The sequence below is a fragment of the Raphanus sativus genome, chromosome 9 (assembly GCF_000801105.2).
Source record: "Raphanus sativus cultivar WK10039 chromosome 9, ASM80110v3, whole genome shotgun sequence".
NCBI lineage: Eukaryota > Viridiplantae > Streptophyta > Magnoliopsida > Brassicales > Brassicaceae > Raphanus > Raphanus sativus.
Window position 1 is genome coordinate 8,506,974 of NC_079519.1, and position 22,204 is coordinate 8,529,177.

General features: G+C 35.2%; 3 protein-coding genes and 2 pseudogenes across 3 annotated transcripts; 1 reads left to right on the plus strand and 4 right to left on the minus strand.

The window, feature by feature from the left end:
- Window positions 1–386: 386 nt before the first annotated feature.
- LOC108827577 (65-kDa microtubule-associated protein 1) lies at window positions 387–3,966 on the minus strand. Its single transcript, XM_018601005.2, has 8 exons — window positions 3,808–3,966; window positions 3,300–3,394; window positions 2,945–3,151; window positions 2,398–2,859; window positions 1,454–1,921; window positions 1,279–1,366; window positions 1,043–1,191; window positions 387–952 (listed from the first exon to the last, which is right to left on the minus strand). Exons 2-8 carry the CDS (start codon window positions 3,369–3,371, stop codon window positions 632–634), a joined length of 1,767 nt encoding a protein of 588 aa, XP_018456507.1. The 5' UTR covers window positions 3,372–3,394; window positions 3,808–3,966; the 3' UTR covers window positions 387–631.
- Window positions 3,967–8,506: 4,540 nt separating this feature from the next.
- LOC108837453 (trigger factor-like protein TIG, Chloroplastic) lies at window positions 8,507–11,193 on the minus strand (annotated as a pseudogene).
- Window positions 11,194–12,878: 1,685 nt separating this feature from the next.
- LOC130500022 (trigger factor-like protein TIG, Chloroplastic) lies at window positions 12,879–14,235 on the minus strand (annotated as a pseudogene).
- A 172-nt stretch (window positions 14,236–14,407) lies between these two features.
- On the plus strand, window positions 14,408–15,311 carry LOC108827245 (uncharacterized). Its single transcript, XM_018600608.2, has 3 exons — window positions 14,408–14,770; window positions 14,861–14,998; window positions 15,066–15,311. The coding sequence occupies exons 1-3, from the start codon at window positions 14,477–14,479 to the stop codon at window positions 15,126–15,128; spliced, it is 495 nt and encodes a 164-aa protein (XP_018456110.1). The 5' UTR covers window positions 14,408–14,476; the 3' UTR covers window positions 15,129–15,311.
- LOC108827243 (grpE protein homolog 1, mitochondrial) lies at window positions 15,286–17,185 on the minus strand. The gene is made up of 6 exons (XM_018600604.2): window positions 16,948–17,185; window positions 16,490–16,649; window positions 16,213–16,400; window positions 15,962–16,129; window positions 15,740–15,868; window positions 15,286–15,609 (listed from the first exon to the last, which is right to left on the minus strand). The coding sequence occupies exons 1-6, from the start codon at window positions 17,095–17,097 to the stop codon at window positions 15,517–15,519; spliced, it is 888 nt and encodes a 295-aa protein (XP_018456106.1). The 5' UTR covers window positions 17,098–17,185; the 3' UTR covers window positions 15,286–15,516.
- Between the last annotated feature and the right edge of the window lie 5,019 nt (window positions 17,186–22,204).

A 22,204-nucleotide genomic window follows, 5' to 3' on the forward strand; every position in this document is an offset into this window, starting at 1 on the left:
CCATCCATACCAGTCCCTAGTTCTTAACAACAGTAAGAAGCTGCTGATAAGAAGCTTGTTGAAAGAAGTGGAGGGGGAGGGGGATATGAATGAAGTTTATGAGTTTTGGTACCACGAATGAGTCCACTGGAGGCTGTTCTCAATAAGATGACTGAGGATGATCTTGAGATTAGTAGTATTGTGATGGAATGCTGACATGCTGTGTCGAGGGACTAGGTGGAGCAAAGCACTCACAAGAGGTTTAAGCTAGAATTATTAATGGAGTCATACGATGGGTCAGGCACTGTTCTATGATTTGCCTTGTTACCATCACTTGCACACGAATACTACACAACACTCGCAGGTGTTGTCATCTATAAACACGACAAGTCATAGAACAGAGCAGATTAACAAGCCATAACTGTCTTGACTATCCATGTCTGCCAATAAGTCAAGATGATACCAACTATCAAAAACAACACTAACAACAAACACACACACACACACACAGATACACATTCTAGTACATCATTCTACTCCTCAAATGTCTTTTTTTGTTTGTTGGTCTTCTCTCATGTGTTTTCTTTCATACAACCCTCTCTCTTCCTAAACAGACAAGAGTGACAACTACACATGTTTGCCTTTAACATCTTCAGGGCGAAGCTGAAACATGATCTGCAGCACCAGAAACCGGAGATGAAGCAGCAGCTTCCTCTTTCGAAATGGCAACGTAGTTTGTAGGAGCAGCCGGCCTGTCTATAGTCTCCCTTCTCCCTCCTCCTTTTGCAATTGACCTGCTTCCGTTCTGGCTTGCATTCAAAGATAAACGCCTGCTCGGTGCTCCGTTAGCTCCTCCGTTGTTAGCTCGTGCCCCCACCGGTTTCTTAGCACTAACTGGTCTTGCAGGGCTTGGCCTGGTGCTGAAGGCAGTGTCTTGCTCTATGTGAGGCTGTTCTTGAACCTTCTTTTGTTCCTGTTCATTAAGACAAAAAAAAAACATGAGTTTATTATGTTAATGACGACAATTTGGCTTTATTTATTTAGTAGAAGAAATTAAACTTACCCTGAGCCTCCGTTTCTCATCTTCTCGTTCTTGCCTAAGCATACCGTACTCATCTAACATAGCTAGCAGAGGAACCCCATCGTATGCAAAGGACATGCTGTGCTCCTCTTCCCAAGCTCGGGTCTTAGCGACCAATGTGTCAACCATGGCTTTTTCCAAAAGGAAAAAAAACAAGAAAGATCCAATGAGATATGAATATAAAAGAGAATGTTAACTTTTAGTACTTCTACACATACCAGGAATCTTGCTGACAAGAATCCTGGCTTTCTCAGCTCTCTTGAGATTCAAATGTGCACCTCTGCTGGCACTGTACCTGTTCTGATCCTGTTCTCAGAAACCAACCATGTACAAGCAGCAGCTCAAGATCCAATCTAAAGTTAATGTTCTATGATGTATCATAGTGTGCATTACCCGGTTGTAGTCTTCTAGCCAGCTCTCTTCCTCACAAGCAGACATCCATTTCTCAACACGGTCCAAAATATCCTTCCTGCTAAACGCTTCTTCTTTAGCCTTAGCTATCTGACTATCCATGTCTGCCAATAACTCAGTAGGCTCAACGTTTCCAGAATCAATCAGCGACATGATCCTCTCACGAGCTGACTCAGGGCTTGTTTCCACGTGTGCACGACCGTATATCTCCTCAAGCTCAGTTTGTTTCTTGAAAGCAATCTCCTTCATACGGCTGGCTTTCAGCTGGTCAAGCCTATCAACTTCCACCTCGGCCTGATTGATCAGATCACGTGCAAGAGCACCTGGCGTAGTCACCTCATCGACCGAAGCTGAAATGTTACAAGTAACATGATTGAAAAGATCCCTTTCCTCATCAGGAGTGTCCATCAGGTTCCATAGATCAATCAGCTGAGTAGCAAGCTCTTGAAGCTGACAACAACAGGAAGGATAACAAAACGAATATCATCATGTTTTAACATGTTTCGAACCGTCGGTTTTCGGTTAACCGAAGATTTTAAATATAATTCCGAAACTAACCGAATTAATTTCGGTTTGGTTCGGTTCGATTGTCGGTTAATTTCGGTTTTCAGATATTTTTCCGAAAATAACAGAATTTCTAAAGTTTGGTCAATTTCGGTTTATTTTTTTCAAAAAAATTGGATATAAATTCGATTATTTCGGTTATTTCCGGTTCCGTTTTTCGGATATTTTCGGTTTTCAGAATTTTTAATTTTTTTAAATCGAAAACCGAACCGAACCGAAAACCAAATTAATTTTAAAACTTCTACCGAACTGAACCGAACACAAAACCGTAACCGAACTGAAAACCAAAAATTTCGGTTCGGATCGGCTGGTTCGGTTCAAAACCGCAGGCCTATCTCAGATAAATCCAAAAGTGTGTTTACCTTTTGAAGTCTTTGCTTCTTATCATCATTAAGAGTCAGGACGGTTTTAGCCAACCTCGAGAGTGTCTCATTGCTAATGCTCTTGGACTGGACACCAGTTTCTTCATCTAAACTCGGATGAACTTCTCTGACAGTGGTTAAGAAGTCCAAACCAAGAACAGCACATAGATCGTGAACAGTGCTAACGAACTCTAGCACCTTCTGCAGCCTGTCACTCTTCTCTTTCTGGAGCTCTTGGAGTTGGCTCTGGAAATCATCTAGTTTCTTAAGCGACAAATCAGACTCGTCGACTATAGGAACCTCACTGCTCAAACCACCAGCGATCTCTCCGCAAATCTTCTGGATTTGTGATTGTACGTCAGAGAACTCTTTGACTCTCTCTTCTTTCTGTTGCCAAAGCTGTTCAAGAGCAGGTGCTATAGCAGCAAGCTGTTCTTTAATCGTTCCAGAAGACTTATCCGGCTGCAAAAGAAACAAAAACAAATCACACTCACAAAGATACACTTGTAAAACTTGGGGGGAAAGAAAGAGAAACAAATAAACTTACAATGCCATTAAGAGAGGTTTTATCACCAAGAGAGGTGGTGAGGCTGGAGAGTTCAGCGTTAGCATCTGACAAGGTTTGAAGAAGCTCTGCTCGGGATTTGGCAGCTTGCTCAACTTTCTTCTTGTAAACGCCAAGACACTCTTGCTCTATCTGAAGAAGCAGTTTGTCTCTTTCCTCATCGCTCTCACCAACTTCATCCCATATTTCCTATTTAAAACAAAAAAAAAGATTTTATAATAAAGTTGGTGAGTAAAGAAAGCCCTGGAGATTCATAGATGGAGATGTGGTTGAGAGATTCATAGATGGAGATGTGGTTGAGAGATTCATAGATGGAGATGTGGTTGAGAGATTTTACCTGCAACTTTTGGAGTAAAGTACCACAAGTGATCTCCCCAAGAAGAGGACTTTCAGCATCTGTGACCACCATTGTCTCGAAATCAGAAGGCTTTCCTGAAGAAAGGGTCCAAAACAAATACCAGTTAAAGACTATAAAGTAAACTAAGAATATGGCACACAGATCTTCACAGTAACTAATGGTACTATATTAGATCTTGTTTAAGATTAGACTGCAATGAAAATAGGATTTAAGAAACAGAAGCTAGGAGCAAAAAAATAACAAGCACTTTCTTCGTAATACAAAAGCATCCCCTAATCACTCTAATCAAAGATTAAACCTCCACAGACCAAAAAATAAAATAAAAACAATCCGATCAAGCAGAAGTAAAAAACAAAAGCAGATCTCTGTGTTAGGAAAAAAAAAGCGAGCTTTAAGGGAAACAAACAGCATTTGGTGATAAAACCAAAGCAATCAGAAACTAAAGAAACGAACTTCAAACTGATCAAATCTAAACAGTTGTAGTTACCGAGATTGACTGTGAGTTTTTGTAAGGGTTTTACAAAGGGTTTCTCTCTTTCTCCACCACAGTCTTCTTCTTGTAGATCTGAAGCTCTGTGGCGACAATATAAACTCACTGTTCGAGAGTGAGAGGAAGTCCTTTTAACATAATGAAGGTGAAAAATGAAAAACAAAAAAAAAATTATGTATGGATTGAGAGAGGTGGAAGAGACGGGGAGGTGGGGTGGGACCCATAATCTTTGTACGTTAAATTAACAAAGAGCGAAAAAACATTTAACCCCCTAGTTTTTCTGCTTTATTACCAAAAAACATGACACTGTTTACACTCACAGACTTTGTGTCTTCTACTCTTCCGTGACTTTGTTCTTTGCTTGTTTGACACTTCGACCCACACAATTTACTCGCTTTTTTTACCCCTTTTCTTACAACTAGATTCTCAGAACTAACTAAAAGGCTTCAATAATTGTAATTTGTAACGTTTTCTACACACACCAAAAAAAAAGCAATCACGAAAATTTTAATAGAGATTACTTGATAATTAGTAAAAGACAACAAAACATGATGATTTGGGAATGAATGAAGGAGTCCGTGAAAGCACAAAAAAATAGTTAGAATGTAGTTACTGGGAACTTGTCTGATTTAGAATTGTCTTGTTATTGTTGGAATAAGCTGAGGTACATTAGTCACTCCCGTGGATACGAATGATGGCATATTACATTATAGGTTCACTCCAAAGAATTCAAAGTTGCTAAAAGTCCGAATACCACCTTCGACCCCATGTTATATCGTGTCATTAAATAAAGCTTGGCCATGCTGATGTATAGGTAATAGGCTATAAAACAACTACCACCAACATTGTTTACCAATTACTCTGTTTTAGGGACCGACCATAGGTCACAATATGCCATATGGTCCATTTTTTTCTCTTGTTTAAAAATCACTTTATTCACTACTATAAAAATTTATAAGGCCTAGCTGTAAATATATGAGAGAATTTGCCAACTAACCAACTTTGGAATCAAAATTTATAACTTTGATTTTGACGTTATTAAAATTGATAAAATTTTATACACGTTTTGTTCTTACCACTTCTAAGTTATCGGTGACAGAAAGATAAAAAATGGCGTTGACAAAAATACATATGACCAGAGAAAATCTATCTTATTAAATCAGAAACATTACAACTTCTTCTATGTGGATTTTAAAGATGGACCTCATATATTTAAATTAAATGTCTCATTTCTTATATATAATATGTACCATAGTCTAACTTTGCATTAATGTATTTCCTTAAATACAATTCCTCTATTTGTCTATATTCCATATATGGTTTTCACATTTATTACATGTCGATTTAAATAAGATTTAAATAAGATATATACTAAGAATACTAAAATTTGTAACTGTATTAGAATTATCTTATACAATTCATTTTAAATTGATCAGTATACTTTTCATTGGCCATATTGATTTTATTAGTATGAATAACATTAGGTAGATAAGTCAGAGACACATACATAAAGATATAACTATTATTTAACTACGTTGAGTCTAATCTACTTTCTAAAAAAATAACACATAGCTTTATATATTGTATAGAATAAAGTAATATTGTATAGTATTATACTTATACAATAATACTAAAAACAAAACCAAACTGAAATATAATATATATCGAAAATGCTTTGAACCATTACACACAAAATATATTAGATTTCAGAGATAAAATTCACTTTGAAATTATGTAATAATTATTTTAAAAAATTAAATTTCGTAATGTACAAAAGCATAAGTTGTATATCAAATTTTGTGTTACAATAAAAAGACACAACTCGCGCTTGCAAAGTGTTATTTTACATACGAAAGACAATTTTGATATTGTTCTTTAAACACAAAATTGAATTATACAAACTCGATACTACATAAAACTAAACAATATATAATACATTTTAAAAATAAAACCTGTGCGGGTGCACATGGTCTTTGCGAAAATCGTAGATATGTTTATATAATATATAAATATATTATGTTACACATATCTTCATATAAATAATACCCCAATGTAAGTTTTGTATGATAAATGTTGAAGATACAAAATATATATAGCACTATATATTTTAAATAATATATAAAAAATTACTTTACGTTATCATAAATTTTAAAAATCAAATTTAGTAATTAAACACATTGCTTATTTAAACACATTAGTACACATTTTTATTTATCAAAATTTTATATTAATACACATTGCAATCATGTATAACATTTAGTACAAACAAAGATAAAAAAAAATTTGACTCCCGCTCGATCGAGCGGGTCATGATCTAGTTAAGGTTAAAGATGGTCAATCAATAAATATGTAAAGTTCCATTTTTTTTAATTTCTTTTGCCTTTTGCTACAACTATTAGATTAGATGTGTAACTCTCCAAAAGATAAAATGCAAACAAAGTTTACAGAGAAGATGACCAATGATGGAGCGGTGCCGATAACATTGTTTTCTATGTACAAAACCATAGAATAGAACAACTATATATAACGAATTTTTTAAAAAGATGGAAAATTCATTGTAGAATTGTCAAAAGTGTAAAAACTGTGTTTTCTTTTCTTTTCAAATTAGCAGTACATTTTTGTTATTATCGGAGAAATTTTGCTAATACCTAAGACTTGACTAGCAAGAAATGTGATTTCATTTTCTTGATGTATAATTATATTTGTGATTTTTTTTTTGCTTTAGCTCTAGATTTTATTTTTAAGAGTCTTTTGATTTGAGTTGTAGGTATTTATCTCTCCAAAGCAATTATAATGAATTGAGATTAAAGAAGAGCTGTGAATCTATGTTATTAAAACATAAATATTGTGTTACACGTAATTTTTATTTTATAAGCTTTTAAATTAAATATATTTTTCTACTTTATAGTTAAACTTACATAAAATTATTAACATGCATTTCTTTATAATATTATCCATATTTCCAAACAATATACTCTTTTTCTTATATTATTATTCATGTTTTCAAACAATACTATAATCAATCTTGTTTCCGAATAATAAAAAATATTGTATCTCATCTTTTTAATAATTTCTAACAATTTTCTTTCAAATTATTTAGATAAATTAAATAATTAAAAATCCAATAATTTATAGAACAACAAAAATAAATAGAACTTATTTGTACATGTTTAAATACTACAAAAAATATTTCAATAAACAATAAATCAATTAAATTAATGGATTATTTTTCATATATTTCCTAAATAATGGCTATATAATTTATTTAAGTAAAATAATAATTCAATAATAGCCATTACATAAAAAATATAAAAATGTTATGCATTATACGATAAATATAATAACAAAACTAATTATGAAAAATGTTCAAAATATATGTTATCTAAAGAGAAATTATCTAAAGAAAAATGCTTAACACTTATCGTTAACAACAAATTTAAAGTGATTATAATATAAACCAAATTATTAACAAGATAAATTATAGAAAACAAGTATAATAAAATTAATTAAGCTATTAAAATTGAGTAATTAGTAATATGATCAAGACATATTTATAGTTTGTAACAATTTTATATCTATTACTTTATCTATCAAAATTTTGTAGAAACGTAATAATTTCATAAAACTACAAAACAATGAACTTTAAAATTTGAATTAAAAGATGACAAATTATGAAACTATAACAATTTAAATAAAATTGGATTACATATCGGTCATTCATCAGTTAATCTTGGATTTTAGTGATTTTTTAAAATATAGATATTTTAAAAAATCTAACTCGAATTATTGGATCACCGGATTAACCGGTTTGACCGCGGGTTCGAATCAAATTTAAAAACACTAATTTAAATGCAACAATATTTTAAATGCAAAAAATTCTTACAAACTAACAAATATTTCGTTAATTATTAGTTGTTAAACTATTAGTAAAATTTTTAATAATAAAATATTTTGTATCTGCAAAACGCAGATTAAAATCTAGTTTTTTTTAATGAACTGTTTAGTTATATATATAAAGTGTAGACTTAGGCTGTATATATATATAAATCAAGACTAGTGTAAAGTGTAGACTTAGGCGGTAGGTTTAAATGTGGCTTTGGAGAATATCTACAGCACTAACCAATCATACTCCTAATAGTTTGTCGCTAGACGCTAGTACTAGGATTGATGAAAATTTTACTTTAAATCGTTTTGAGTTTGAACATGATCACGAGAAAGGTAGTTTCGTAAATTCAGGCAAGACAACTGCAAAAGATGAGGTCAGAGGGAGCGTTAATTAGTCAAGCGTCAATATAAAACCAAACTAGAAAAGAAAAGAAGTTATGTGACAAAGAAAACAGGTCATCGTCAATGTTAGTTGGCAAATTCAATGTGAAATCGACATATATACTTGGATCTTATCTAGGCCATATTATTGATAAACACACAGATTTTAAAACCAAAAAGTGTACAAAACTTACAAAACAAAAACTGGTGCTCTTAGAAATCATTTATTGCAACTAATGTATTAATATCACAAACAATTGTCAAATAGTGGAAGTCCACTTAATCCAACAGTTTGATTAAGAGTTCATTAATGTTTCTACTTATATATATATTTTACAAACATCAAAAAGTAATTTTTCAAAAAAGTCTCTGACAAAATAATCATAATTCCGAAACAAAAATGCTTACAAAACAGAACACATTGCCTATACTAATCAGCGAGTAATATAATTTCAGCTCATTCTTTCAACCATTCTAGCATTTTTGCTCTTTCTAAAGCCTCTTGTACCTAAACCACCAATTCAAGAAGAACCTCTCCTTCTTTAAGTTATCTTGTAGTTCAAAGGAAATGATAATACTTAAGATTCACGAGAGAACTAACCTGATCTTTTCGCACTTTTCTTATCGTACTTACTCTTGTTTATGTTTCTTGAACTCTGGGATAGAGTTCTCCACCTCTTTAACTAATTCATCTGTTGAGAACTGCATTCAAGTTTTTCCACATTGTTTATGTTACTAATTTATCTTTTAGTTCTTCTCTCGGAGACAAGACCTACTATTAAGCATATAAAAGTACTCCCTCCGTTTCATATTACTTGTCGTTCTAAACTTATGCACACAGATTAAAAAAATACTAGATTTTGACCCGCCCTTGTAAAGGGCGGATATATTTTTGTTTTTAATTTTCTTTGTTAAAAATTTAATTTTTATATTTGTTATTTTTAATCTTACAAATAAAAACATAAATAAGATTACAAAAAAACACAAATATAAAAATTATACTCTAAAAGAAAAATAAAAAAAAAAAAAATTATGGTGGATCAGGAAAAATAAGTGGCTTTATATATAATGAAAAAGTAATTTTGAATAAAATTTATATTTTTAAATTATATATACCTGCTATATTCATAGTTTTCAATTTTTTTTTAAAAAAAGTTAGATGAAATATAATCAATTATAAGTGTTTCAGATTTTATTACAGCATCAGAGTTTTAAGTTTTAGATGTTAAATTTTATGAATAAAAATGAAAAAAAATTTAGAAGTCAAATATATTCACCTAATACTTTATCTATATTTAAATGGTGCTGAAAAGCGTTTTATTTGTACCTATTATTTAACTAATTTTAGTGGGATACATATATGACTTATAGACGAATTAAAATATAAAAATATTTTCATATTCGATCTGAACCCGTAGATGAACCGATAAACCCAGTAACCCATCTACAATCCATTTCGAATTTTATGTAAATTTCTTAAATTAAAAATCTGGAAAATTGCAAAAACATGCTATTACATGCTATTAACCGGGACCGGCTGATTCGGTAAAAAGTATTTAGTTGTATAGTATCTTATTTTTTAGCCAATGTTTTAATTTGGTATTAAAAATTAGTTAATTTTTTTTTCCATGGAGGAGAAAATTAGAAATTCAAATAAAAGTTTGAATATTATATGTTTATAGTATATTATGTGGCTAGTGCTTATGTGCCTATGTGCCTATACAGATGTAGTGGTATATTTAGTTTCTTATATTACTTATATATTTGGTTGACGTATTTTACTGTTTTGAACATTTAAAATGTATTAAGGAAGCAGGGGAAGGTTAAAGTTAAAAAAAAAAGTAGGGGAAGGTTAATGCTTTATTAGACCACCGAGAAGTAGGGTGAGACTAATATTTGCTTTATTGTTTTTTATTAGAAGTTGGGGAAGTATACTGAAATGAGATATGCGAAATATTAGGTAGTTCAAGTGGTCTATTTTTTCATTTCCTAATACACCCTTAATGAGTTTTTAATTTGAAGGCAAAATCAATGGCATAAAAAGTAATATACCCTGTAAGAATAGGGGTAAATACAAAAAAAAGTTCCTGATTTAATAGTATTGATTTATACATATTTCCAAAATAAAAACACTATTACCAATACACCTAACTATATATCAACCAATAAAAAAATAGAATAGAGAATATTGTCAATAAATTTTGCATTGAAAACCGAAAACGACACTTATTTTAAAACAATTTTTTCTAGAACGACAAATAATTCGAAACGGAGGGAGTATCTCTTAACTTTTCGTGTTTGAAGATATCACCAACAACTAAGTTCTGCTTGATTATGTTTCTAAAAACTCAGTTACTGCTTTTTGACTTGAAAGAGATGCCAAATGATCTTCAGTGAGTTTCATGTTTCCCTACAGCACAATCTCACTGAACATTAAAAATCTTAGTGACAGTAAAACTATAAGAGACATCAAGTTAAATGCTTGCCTTAATCTCTAGAAGCCTAGCTCCATAAAACTGTCTTCCTTGTTTCTCAAACAAAGATTGAGGAATCTCTACTTCAACCATCTGAAACAAAGAAGAAGCAAAGGAAAATGTTTTCGATCAAACAGATGAACTACGTTACTGCTTCAAAATGCATTATGGAATTGAATGAATGACCTTGCCAATCTGTTCTTTTAGTCAAGTATTTTTAATCTGTTTACTTAGAGAATTACAGTGAGAGAAGACAACTTTATGTACAACTTGTTGAAAGTAGTTCATATTACCTCCTTTAAAGTGGTGCACCGAGGGAGCAATTTATCAGCAAGTGAATCATCTAACGTTGGTGAATCTGTAGAATAGTTCTTTACAGTCAAACGGAAGCAAAACAGACATGGTTGAGCACATCTAGTGTTACCATGTCTTGTATATCCAGAAGAACTCACAATGAACTGAGCACGTTGGCCACAAAGGTTTTCTTGTTTCCATAATTCAGGAAACATAATTCAGGAAACACAAGTGAGAATGACTTTGATTCACCTACTCAAATTTCGACAAATTAAAACAAGGAATCCAGGAATCAACTTCCTTCTTCCGTGTCAAAATGAAAACATGTACAAAAAAACACACATCTCATCAACGTACATTTCAAAACCAGAAAACATGTTAGTTAGCAAGTGTTGCATCTGTGTGTCTTAAATCTCTGATTTACCAGTAAAATACCCAGAACTCGTGGGTCGGACGTAGTCTTAAATCTCGGTATGTTTTTTCGGTTTAGGAAAATTACTATTTCGATTGGGAAAAGGAAATCGGGGTTTTTGAGGCTGTATAAATATGAGTCTAAGGGTTTGTAAATTATGATCACATCATTAATAAGAAACCCTAAACGGGTATTTGCCTCATTTTCTTCTCTATTCTTCTTCTAACCTAACGACGGCTGTTCACAACAGCAAGCAGCATTCCTGAACCCTTGTTTCAGATTCTTGCATATGTGAAATATATTAAAGCTAAGAGTCTTGACCTTGAGAATAAGCCTTCTCAATCTCTGGAAAGCTGTTTACTATGGTGTTGTTGGTTTGCTCATCCAGGTGATCCATCTGAGTGAAGATGTAAATCAAAATGCTACATTCAGATAGATCATCCAACTGCATTTGTGAAAATTCACCTCAAATTCTCACATAAATGAGAGGAGTCTTCACAGAGCATATGGGTGAAAATGAGTCTTCACCAAAAATCAAATTTTCCGTCAAAATCATAAAAAACATATTTTCCAGTTAAAACCATAAAAACATCATTTCCCGTCAAAATAGTAAAAATACAATTTCTCGCCAAAATCATTAAAAACCCACTTTCATGTCAAAACCGTAAACACACACATTTTTCCGCAAAAACTGGAAAACATAAATTTTCATCAAAATCGGGAAATACAATTTCCGCCAAAATCGGAAAAACGAAATTTCCCATCTAAACCCGAAAATGCAATTTCTCGCCAAAACTGAGAAAAAGCAATTTTCTGCTAAAACCAGAAAATACAATTTCCCGCCAAAACAAAAAAAAAACGCAATTTCCCGCCAAAACTAAAAAACACAATTTCCCTTCAAAACAAAAACAAACACAATTTTCTGCCAAAACTGAAAAATGAAATTTTCCGCAAAATCGGAAAGATCAATTTTCCTTCAAAACCGGAAAAATGTAATTGGTAAAACCGAAAAACATAATTTCCCACAAAAACTGGGAAAACGTAATTTCCCGCCAAAACCAGAAAAAAAATTCTCTTCAAAATCGAAAAACGTAATTTTCCACGAAAATCGGAAAACGCAATTTCACGGCAAATCCGGAAAAATGCAATTTTCCGCCAGAACTGGAAATACGTAATTTTCCTCCAACATCAGAAAAATACAATTTCCAGCTAAAACCGAAAAACCCCAAATACTTAAATATAAGATTATATTAGTTCGTCAAAGAAAAAAAAGATTATATTAGTTAAATCAAAACAAGGATATATAAATAATTTGTTTGTTAAACTCATCCAAATAGAAATAGAAATGCATAAGTGAACATAAGTTCATCTAGATGGTCTATCTAGATATTTCATTTAGATAAAGGAACAAAAATAATCAAACTACATCGAGATGGATCACCTAGATGAATCACTTGGATGTACAAACGAACATGTCATCTATGTATGGAATCTTTTAAAGCATTTCCAGACTTCCAGTTACCTATACAAACACAATATCTGATATTAAAAATATGTTCCAAAGACACATAATCGAGCTAATTAAATAATAAAAATAGAAATATTACCGACTCCATGGCGGCGGGAGGTAGAGATGGCAATTGGGCTCTCCCGTCCCGTCCCGTCCCGAACCGCTGCGGGTTCGACTTCTGGCGGTACACGGCGGGCCTGTCCCGCGCGGGATGCAGTCCTCAAACTAGCTGCCCAATCCCGTACCGCGAAATATGCAGGCCTTCGCGGGCGGTCCCGCAGGACATCGAATATTACATTGCTTATTTCTACATGCACAAACAAACATAGACATGAATTTATTTTCATCTTGAACATGATCAAGTATATTCTTACAAGATCAATACATTAAGCTTATACAAAACAAATGTATTTATTATCATTTATGATGGCTTGAAGAAGCTCTGCCAGTGCAGATTAGAGCCGCTTGAAAGACCGGAAGCATCATCGATACTGAAACCACCATCAATGGAGTTCTATAGTGTCTAATCTCTCTCTCTCTCTCTCTCTCTCTCTCTCTCTCTCTCTCTCTCTCTCTCTCTCTCTCTCTCTCTCTCTCTCTCTCTCTCATGTGAAAGCATAAATGGAGACTTAGGATTGCCGCAAAATCCTGCGGTTTAACCCATCCCGCTTTCGGTCCGTCCTATTTTGAACCCATCCCGCTTTGAACCCGTCCCGCTTTGAGCCCGTCCCACGAGGCCCACAATTTTGCGGGCTAATCAAATGGAGGCCCAATCCCACCCCGCAGCAAGCTTTTACGGGCAGGCCCGCGGTCCAGGTCCTTGATTGCCATCCCTAGCGGGAGGACGTGTTCTCTTCAAGATAAATTCAACAGTCGGTCTCAAAACGTATTGCCTCCCAACGAAACCAACAATAATATTCTCTGAAACCTCTTTACAGGACGGAACCCAGGAACCTAGTTCAATCATAATCAAGTAAAACAACAAAGCATATCATAACATATTTAAATGGAACACGTTTCAGTTCTTTCTACAGGTTCTTGTTCATAAAGATGAAATAAAATTTTCACCTTTGACATTTTCATGAACTCGGTAGGCATTCTTTGGTAACAATCTTCACAGACAATTGCTGGAACTTCCACAGTTTCACTTACAATTGAGCATTGCATCCAGTCTCATTCGTTACAAAACTCAATGGCACATATATTCCTTGATAAAGAAGCTTGAAAGTCTCTCTTACACTTGAGTTGAGAGGTTTAGTCTCGTTAACCTGGATCAGCGGAAATCCGGTCTTTCTTTACGCTAGGTTCAACCGCAGGAGAGGCGGTAGAAGCCGCTTATCCGCCAATTTTCTCGGAGAGAGAGGAACAAACTATTGGACCTAGAAGAAACGGGGAGAACCAAGACGTCCGGTTAAACAGGAATGAAACGTAGTTATCGTTGTCGTCAAGCTGATAAAGCAGAGGTTCATTTTCGCTCTTTCTCTCTCGCTTTAGCTTGAAGGAGAGCACTGAGCGTTTTGAAGACTTATATTCATTTCCTTGAAAGAAAATATGATTCGCTATAAAACTCTGCGTTTTACATACTTAAACGCTATAAACGCTGCGTTTTACAGAGTAAAATAAGCAGCCGCAGATAACATTAATTAAAGTAACTAATAAGTTTTGTCGGGGCAGTGACAGTGAGAAAGAGACTTTGGTTGGGTGGGGGAGATGGAAGGCGTAGGGTCGAGATTGAGCCGAACTTCATCGAGATACAGTGGCCCGGCAGCGACGGCGGTTTTCAGCGGCCGTGTAAGGAAGTGGAAGAAGAAGTGGGTACGTGTCTCCACGTCACCCGTCGGCGTTTTCCGAGCATCTAAATCCAACGGTCGTAGCAACAACAACAACAACAGCAGCAATTCCCCTCACCATCTGCTTCTCCATAAGTGGACTCCACTTTCCTCCGAAGCTAATGGCTCCGGTGAGACGGAGGAGCCGCCTAAACGAAGATTCCGATACGCTCCTGTAAGTTTTTTTTCTTTTGCAAAATCTATTTTAGGGTTTTTTTTTTTTGGTAGGGAATTGAGATTTGGTGTGGTGATTGCTTTTTGCAAGATTGCGATGTTTGAACATAGAGAGAAAGTGGGTGCTGAAGTTGAAGCGGAAGAGACTGACGAATTCGACAATGATTCTCCATTGCCTAAAGCCGTTGTTGGGCTGGACATGAACTTAACAGACTCAGACCAAACTAAGGTTTAAGCTTCTAACTGGTTTTGTATGATTGCGATGTAAGTGTTGAGTTTGTTTCTTCCTCTTGTAGGAGGCAAAAAATCGTCACTTGAAACTGGGACTGTGTCTGAATTCTGAAGGGACTGAAGAATGAAGAGAGAGAGATTCATGCTTTAATTGAGATGAAGCAACTTGTTGTAGCCTTTCTCATTACAGTTTGATCCTCTTCTGGATATGTATCTAGTGTATCTTTGGTTAGAAGAAGCTATATGTGTATGTTATCTGTATGATCAAAGTTACAATCAAGACCATATCATTCGATGTTCCATTTTTTTAATTTCATGAAAATTTTGTGAAATAAAGTTACAGAACCAGGGGCTTCCCTGGAAGTGCAGCAACGTTAAGCTACTTTTATGAGATCTTGTTCATTTAATGAATATGTGAGTGTGTGAGAGAGAGAGCTAACAAGTATAAAAGAAAACAACAACATGAAGGTGTAAAAGTTCAAACAAAGCTCAACTCTTTGTTGTTTTTGAGTTTTTTCAAGCTTCAGACTCTTTCTCTTGGTTCACCACAGCGCAAGTAACACCAACCTCAGCTGGTCTTATAACTCGATCAAACAACGAGTATCCAGACTACAGATATAGAAAAAGTAAACCGTTACCAAAATGGTTACAAATTATAAAAGTGAATCCACAATAATTGTGGATTTGCAAAATATAGCATATACTTATCAGAGTAAATCATCTTCTAGATTAGTAGTACCTTAAGGACATGAGCGATTGTGCCTGCTGGCTTGGAAGCATCTGGGACTTGGAACACTGCGTTATGTCGGTTTGGATCAAACAGTTCATTTACAGGATCTTCTTTCACCAAACCAGATTTCTTAAATACCTGCAGTTTTTTACAGATTCTCAGAATTTAGTCTAATCTCATCTTCGTTTTACCTCGATGAATGACCATTTTTATAATGAATGTATTTTTTACCTCAGCTAGTTGTTTCTCAGTCATCTCCACTCCTTCTAAAAGGGTTTTCAACAGCGGAGTAGCACCAGCAGAATCTTTTGAAGTGTCAATCTTGGAAAAACTCTCCTTGACAACAGAAGAAGCTCTCCCAAGATTATCCGCCACATCCAGAAGGCTCGTTGCAAATTTCTGCATCACAACAAGTGCATTCAGTACTACTAGGGTTTAGATATAGAGGTAAGAAAAGTAAGGATTAAGAGTAAAAAGTAAACCTGTATGGCGAACTTTTTGTCGTTCTCAGCATTACGTTTAGTTCTGGCCATTAGATTCTCCATCTCAGCATAAGTTCGAAGAACTTTATCTTGCATTTCCTTCACCTCTTCCTTCTGAACATTGACAAGATCTTCCTTCTCAACCACAAGCTTCACCAAATCGTCCCTTGACAAACCCTCAAAATCATCTACAAAAAATCAGATTTTAGTAACTCTATCAAACTATCTTTGTGCAGAACTAGTCACTTCTAACGTATTCTGATTCGTTTCGCCTCACCTGTTGTAGGTTTCATAGCCTCCACATCATCCTCAGAAGCTTGAGTGGTCTCATTTTCCTTGGACTCAGCCGAGGAAGAGGAGAAAAAGCCAAACCTTTGAAAGACATTGAGATCTGGAGATGAATGGTTGTTTAGAAGCGACACTGGAGCTGCAACAAGCTGCGAAAATTAAAAGGATCCAAATTGAGTAAACTTCCTTACAAATTTGGAAACGAAGGAGTTGAGATTCGTTTGGATTGCAATAAGAAACTTCCTAATAGGTTGAAGATCTACAACGAATAATTTGCATCAAGAAGACCTCCATAAACGAGAGTAATCAAATTCAAAGCATATACTTTTGGTTCAGACAGCTAACAACTAAACCCGTCAACTCTGTAATAAAGAAGTCAAACTTTCGAGATTCGTTTTGAACAAAACCTTAAACCCTAGCAAAACCCAGATAGGATTAAAAGAAAACCTGATTGGGAGTTCGGCGTACGAGGGAGTGAAATTGGGTGGAAAGAATGGGAACAATCTGATTCCTCTGAGGAGAAGAAGCCAAGGAGGAGAGAGACGAGCGTAAGCTCGAGGTGCGAGAAACTCTCGATAAAACCCTAGTCAACAGCATCCCTGAGGAAGTAATCGTCGGCAAATGAATTTTCAGAATCGTAACTGGTTTTATGTATAGAAATCGTCGATGGAATGAGAAACTAATAGTGGGGGCGTTCTTGGGGAGGAAGTAAATTTGGTGAGTTCGGCTGGGACTTTATTCTACATTGCCACAGTCACTATAATATGTATTCTATTTTGCCCCATCAATATAAAAGACTATTTTTTTATTATATTTTAATCGAAAACGTGGTTAAAAACAAAACTACCCTTAATGAAATCTATAATTTACAGATCCAACCTGTTTTTATTTGACCCGAACCACATGACCCGAATCCGTGATCGTGACCCGCGTGTCTCTCTCCCAAACCCTCTGTTTCTCCCCGTGTTTCTCTCCCAAACGGACCAAAGAGTCACCAAACCATCTCTTTCTCACCGTGATTTCTCATTTCCCCCAAATCGAAAAAAAAATCAATCCCTAACCCTAGAACCCGACGATCTCGACGAAAGCGACGAAATCTCATTTCTCCATAGCTTCGTCGACGAAATCAATCCCTAACCCTAGAACCCGACGATCTTGTCCATCATCAGAATCACCATCTTCGCCGAGCTTCCATTTATTCTCTTGTAACATCTTCCATCACCATTCTCGGCGTGTAAAAGGTAAGGCTTTTTCATACCTTTCTCATAGATTTAAATCGTTCTGGTGTGGGTTTCTTTGGGATATATGATGTGATCTTGTTTGGCTTAAAGAAATGAAGGAATTTTGAAGTTTTGAATCTGATTTTTTTTTTAAGTTATTCTTTTGTTGAATCGATTTGGTATTGGTAAAAATTGTTTCATCTTTGTGTATGAGATTATGGAGAGTGAATGTTTGGGTTTTTAAGTTATGGAGATTGAAAGTTTTGTTCTGAGATTATTTAAATGATGTTGTCGAGAGTTGTCATTGATTTAGAGTCACTGTTATTGATTTTGAGTCTTAAATTTTAGTTGTCATCGATTTTGAGTCTTAAATTTTAGTTTTGAATTCTGAATATTTTTTATTTAAATTATTATTTTTTAAAAACGATTTAGTAGAGTCCTCAAATGTTTGGTTGTGAGATTAGTAGAGTGATGTTATTGAGAGTTGTCAATGATTTGAAATCATTGTTTTCGTGATTGAATGATTGAGTGCTTGAATGTTTGGAATCAATGATTTATTTTGTAGATATTGAATGAATTTGTTAGCTTTGGTAGTTATTGAATGTTTATTGTTTATGTAAATATTGAGGGAATGGAGATAATGAAATTTATTTGATACTATATGTTGAGTGTTTCAGTTCTGATTGAATGTTGTTGTTATAGGATATCGAGAGGCTATTGATAATGGCAGGCCGAGGTCGTGGAGGAAAACAAAAAACTAAGCAGAGAAAGTCCAGAAAAAGAAAGAGTGCTCCTGTAGAAGAGCAGCATGTAGAAGAACTTTCAACCAGGAATGATAGTGATGATCAGTCAGCACACGGAAATGAGTCTGATCATCTGTCTGCACACGCTCATGAGACTGATCATGAGTCTGCATCATCTCAGGTAAATTATTCTAATTTTTATTGGTGTATTACTGGTATGACTAGTACTACTAGGACAAAAATTGTATGGCATGCTAATATAATTTTTATCTGATTTACAGGAATGTCAACCACTGCCACCTGATGAGCTATACTTCAAGAACACCGAGTACACCAAAACCTGTAAGATACAGAGCAAGTGCTATGTGAGCAACACGGTGGGAATCATCAAAAAGCTTGAGCCTGAAAACGAGAGCCCTGAGTTGAAGTGGTTCGAAAATCACACTCAGTTTCGCCACTTCTTCCACATGCCCGATGAACAAAACTTGAGGCTGCTGGGTATGTGGACGCTGCTACTGCGCACGATTCCCGTACCCGAGGGAGAGGACACAGCTTGGTTTGCGGTTAATGGCGTGCCCATCCGGTATTCATTGAGAGAGCATGCACTCATCTCGGGCTTGGACTGCCGTGACTACCCAGATGAGTATGAGAAGTTGGGGAGCTTTGCTTTTGTAGATAGACATTTTGACTCACATAAGGAGATAACAATGGAATCTGTGAAAGAGAAGATGTTGAGTATGAGTCCGTGTGGGGATCGACTCAGGATGGCGGTGCTCTACTTCCTAGGCACGGTTATCAGAGCCAAGGGAAGGTGGAATGCCGCATTTGATTCTTTCATTTTAAGAGTCGTCAACAATGTGGAAATTTGCAAAACATTTCCTTGGGGTCGCTTGACGTTCGATGATACGATTGGGTCCCTAAATTACGTGATGAAGAAACTCAAGGGAAAACCCAAAAACAATGTCAACTTCCCTGGATTCATAGTTCCTTTAGAGGTAAATTATTGCTTTCTTTTGAAAATTTCTTATTTGTATGATTGTTCTGTTTTGACGAGTTCTATTTGTAGGTCCTGGCATTTGAGTGTATTCCAGCTCTGAATGCAGAATTCAGAGAAAGAGTAGCTGGCTGTATGAGTAACTGTCCGAGGATGTGCAAGAGCCGGTTCCAAAATAACAGCATGAAAGGTTATCCACTGTCTGACTTGTATGACGTTATTGGAGAAACCAAGGTATGTGTTTAGTATTGTTTAGATTTTATTAAGTGAGTGGAATAGTATATCGTTTGTCAAGTGATTGTTTTGGTTTGATTTTCAGGTTATTACAAGTGTTCTGGTTCCTACTGTTGATGAACAAATCCTCTTAGCGAGCATAATGGAATGGGAGCCAGATTATGAAAATGAGGAAGGTTTAAGCAATTTATGGAGCACATGGCTTACTGTTAAGGAGAAGCCTATCTTTTGGCAAAAGTTATATGAGTTAGATGTGGCTGCAAGGGAGTTTCCTAAGAAGAAAGACAAAAGAAAAGTGAATGAAGAAGCATCTTCTTCTAGTCATGGTTTGGAGGACGTTCTGAAAGGTGTTGAAGAGAGGTTGATGAGTGTTTTGATGGAAGTGTGTGTGAAGGTGGAGACAATGGACCAGAGGCTTGGTGTGGTGGAAAAGAGCCATGTTGTTTTAAAAAGGAGGTCGCTGAGGATGAAAGCAATGGAGAAGAGGCTTGCTGTCATGGAAAAAGACCAATATCATCTAAAGAAGAGGGCCAGGAAGCAAAAGGAAATGGAAGAAAGGCTTGATGGCGTTGAGAAAGAAATGAAGAGGAAGGAGAACGAGAACAATGATGGTTTTTATCAAACCATGGATTATGACTGGAATGGAGGGAGTTATGACAGAAATGGAAAAGAGAGTCAAGAAAAGGCTAAGAAGAAAGATAAAGGTTCTGATGAAGAGAGAGAATCTGAAGCTGAAGCTGAAGAAGACAAAGAAAAAGAGGATGAAATGGTTGAGGATGAAGTCGCTGAAAAAGAAAAAGAATCTGAAGAGGTTCAAAAAGCGGCTGAGATGAATGAAAACAAGGAGATTGAAGAAGAGGTCGAAACAGAGGGCCAGGTTGAAGAGACTGAATCTGAAGAAAAGACATCCACACCACCACTTGGTAGGACTAAGGCCAATGCTGCAAGGAGACTAGTACTTGTATCACCTGAGCAGTGGATAGCAAACTTATGCTGGGATGCTGAGCAGATGGTTGCAGAGGAGGCTGATAAGAGGGTCGAAGAGGAGGCTGCGGCTGTGGTTGAAGAAGAAGCTGAGAAGGTGGTTGCAGAGGAGGCTGAGAATGTGGTTGAGGAAGAGCCAAAAAAATACACTGATGAAGAGAAACAAGGGTGGATTCTTACAATTTGCAAGACCAGTGATGGAATTCCTGCTGTGGATAAGACAGATGGAACTGAGGGAGCTCCTACTCGTACTGGGGTGAAGCATAGGCCTAAGGCAATGGCGGTGAGAAAGCATGCTCCTAATCTGAGGGGCAAACCGAGGAAGGATGCTCAACCAAAGAAGTTCACAACGCCACAACCGACAAAACGGACACGTGCACGATCACAATGGGTTTCCTCTCCTTACACTGAAGGTAATACTGATGAGATTGAAGGGCGCAAGAAGAAGCCTAGAACAGAGGCTTAGAAGACTGGGTGTTTAAAATATTTTGGCTGTATAATATTTATCTCGGCTCTGTTGTGAACTCATGTAGGATGCTTTTTTTTTTGGATGATATCTCGGCTTGAATGCTATTATGTAGGATGCTTTGTGTTTTGTGATTGTCTTGAAGCAGGTTTGGTTTAATTGAGGACAAGGCAATCCATGTTCTAAGAAAGCAAATTTGTATTACTAGGTTTATTGGTATTACTAAGACAAAAACACTGTCAACACTTCATAAAAAAAGTTAAACCTAAGACACATGTATAAAACGTGTGAAAAGAAAATAATAATAAACCTAAGACACATGTCTAAAAACGTGTGAAAAGAAAATAATAATAAACCTAAGACACATGTCTAAAACGTGTGAAAAGATAATATTAAACAAACATATTTGAATATTAAAGTAATATTTATCTTACTTTTAGTAATACTCAAGGTAGTAGTAATACTTCCTTCTTCATAGTAATACTTTTACAGATTATAGCATTTTTTTAGTAATACAACGTCATTAAATTAAATTAATTAATAATACCAATTCATTTAGACATTTTTAGACTGAATATAACACATTGGCAAGAAATGTTTTTAGAAAATATGTGTTTTCAGAAATTCATCTCATCATGGTCTTCCCATCAAGACATTAACAAGGAAGTATAAGGATGTTTTCTATTGAAATGAGAATTTTTCTACCAACTTGAGATTTTAAGAGAATTTTATGTCTATTTTAAATAATAAACACATGAATGGACATATAATCACGTTAAATATGAGATACATCTTCTAAAAATAAATAATATGAAGAAAATTAAGGTTCTTAGAAACATGCATAACACTTAGTAATACATGGTAGTTTTTGGTAGTTCATAGTAGTACTAGGTAATTCCTAGTAGTCCATATTATACATATTACACATAGTAGTTCCAATAGTAGTACTAGTAGTTCCATATTACACATATTACACATAGTTCAAATCACAAGAGTCCCATGCTACTCGGCGGTTGCAGAAGTACTTCCACACTCAAAATACTCATACAAACGTCCGCCTCTC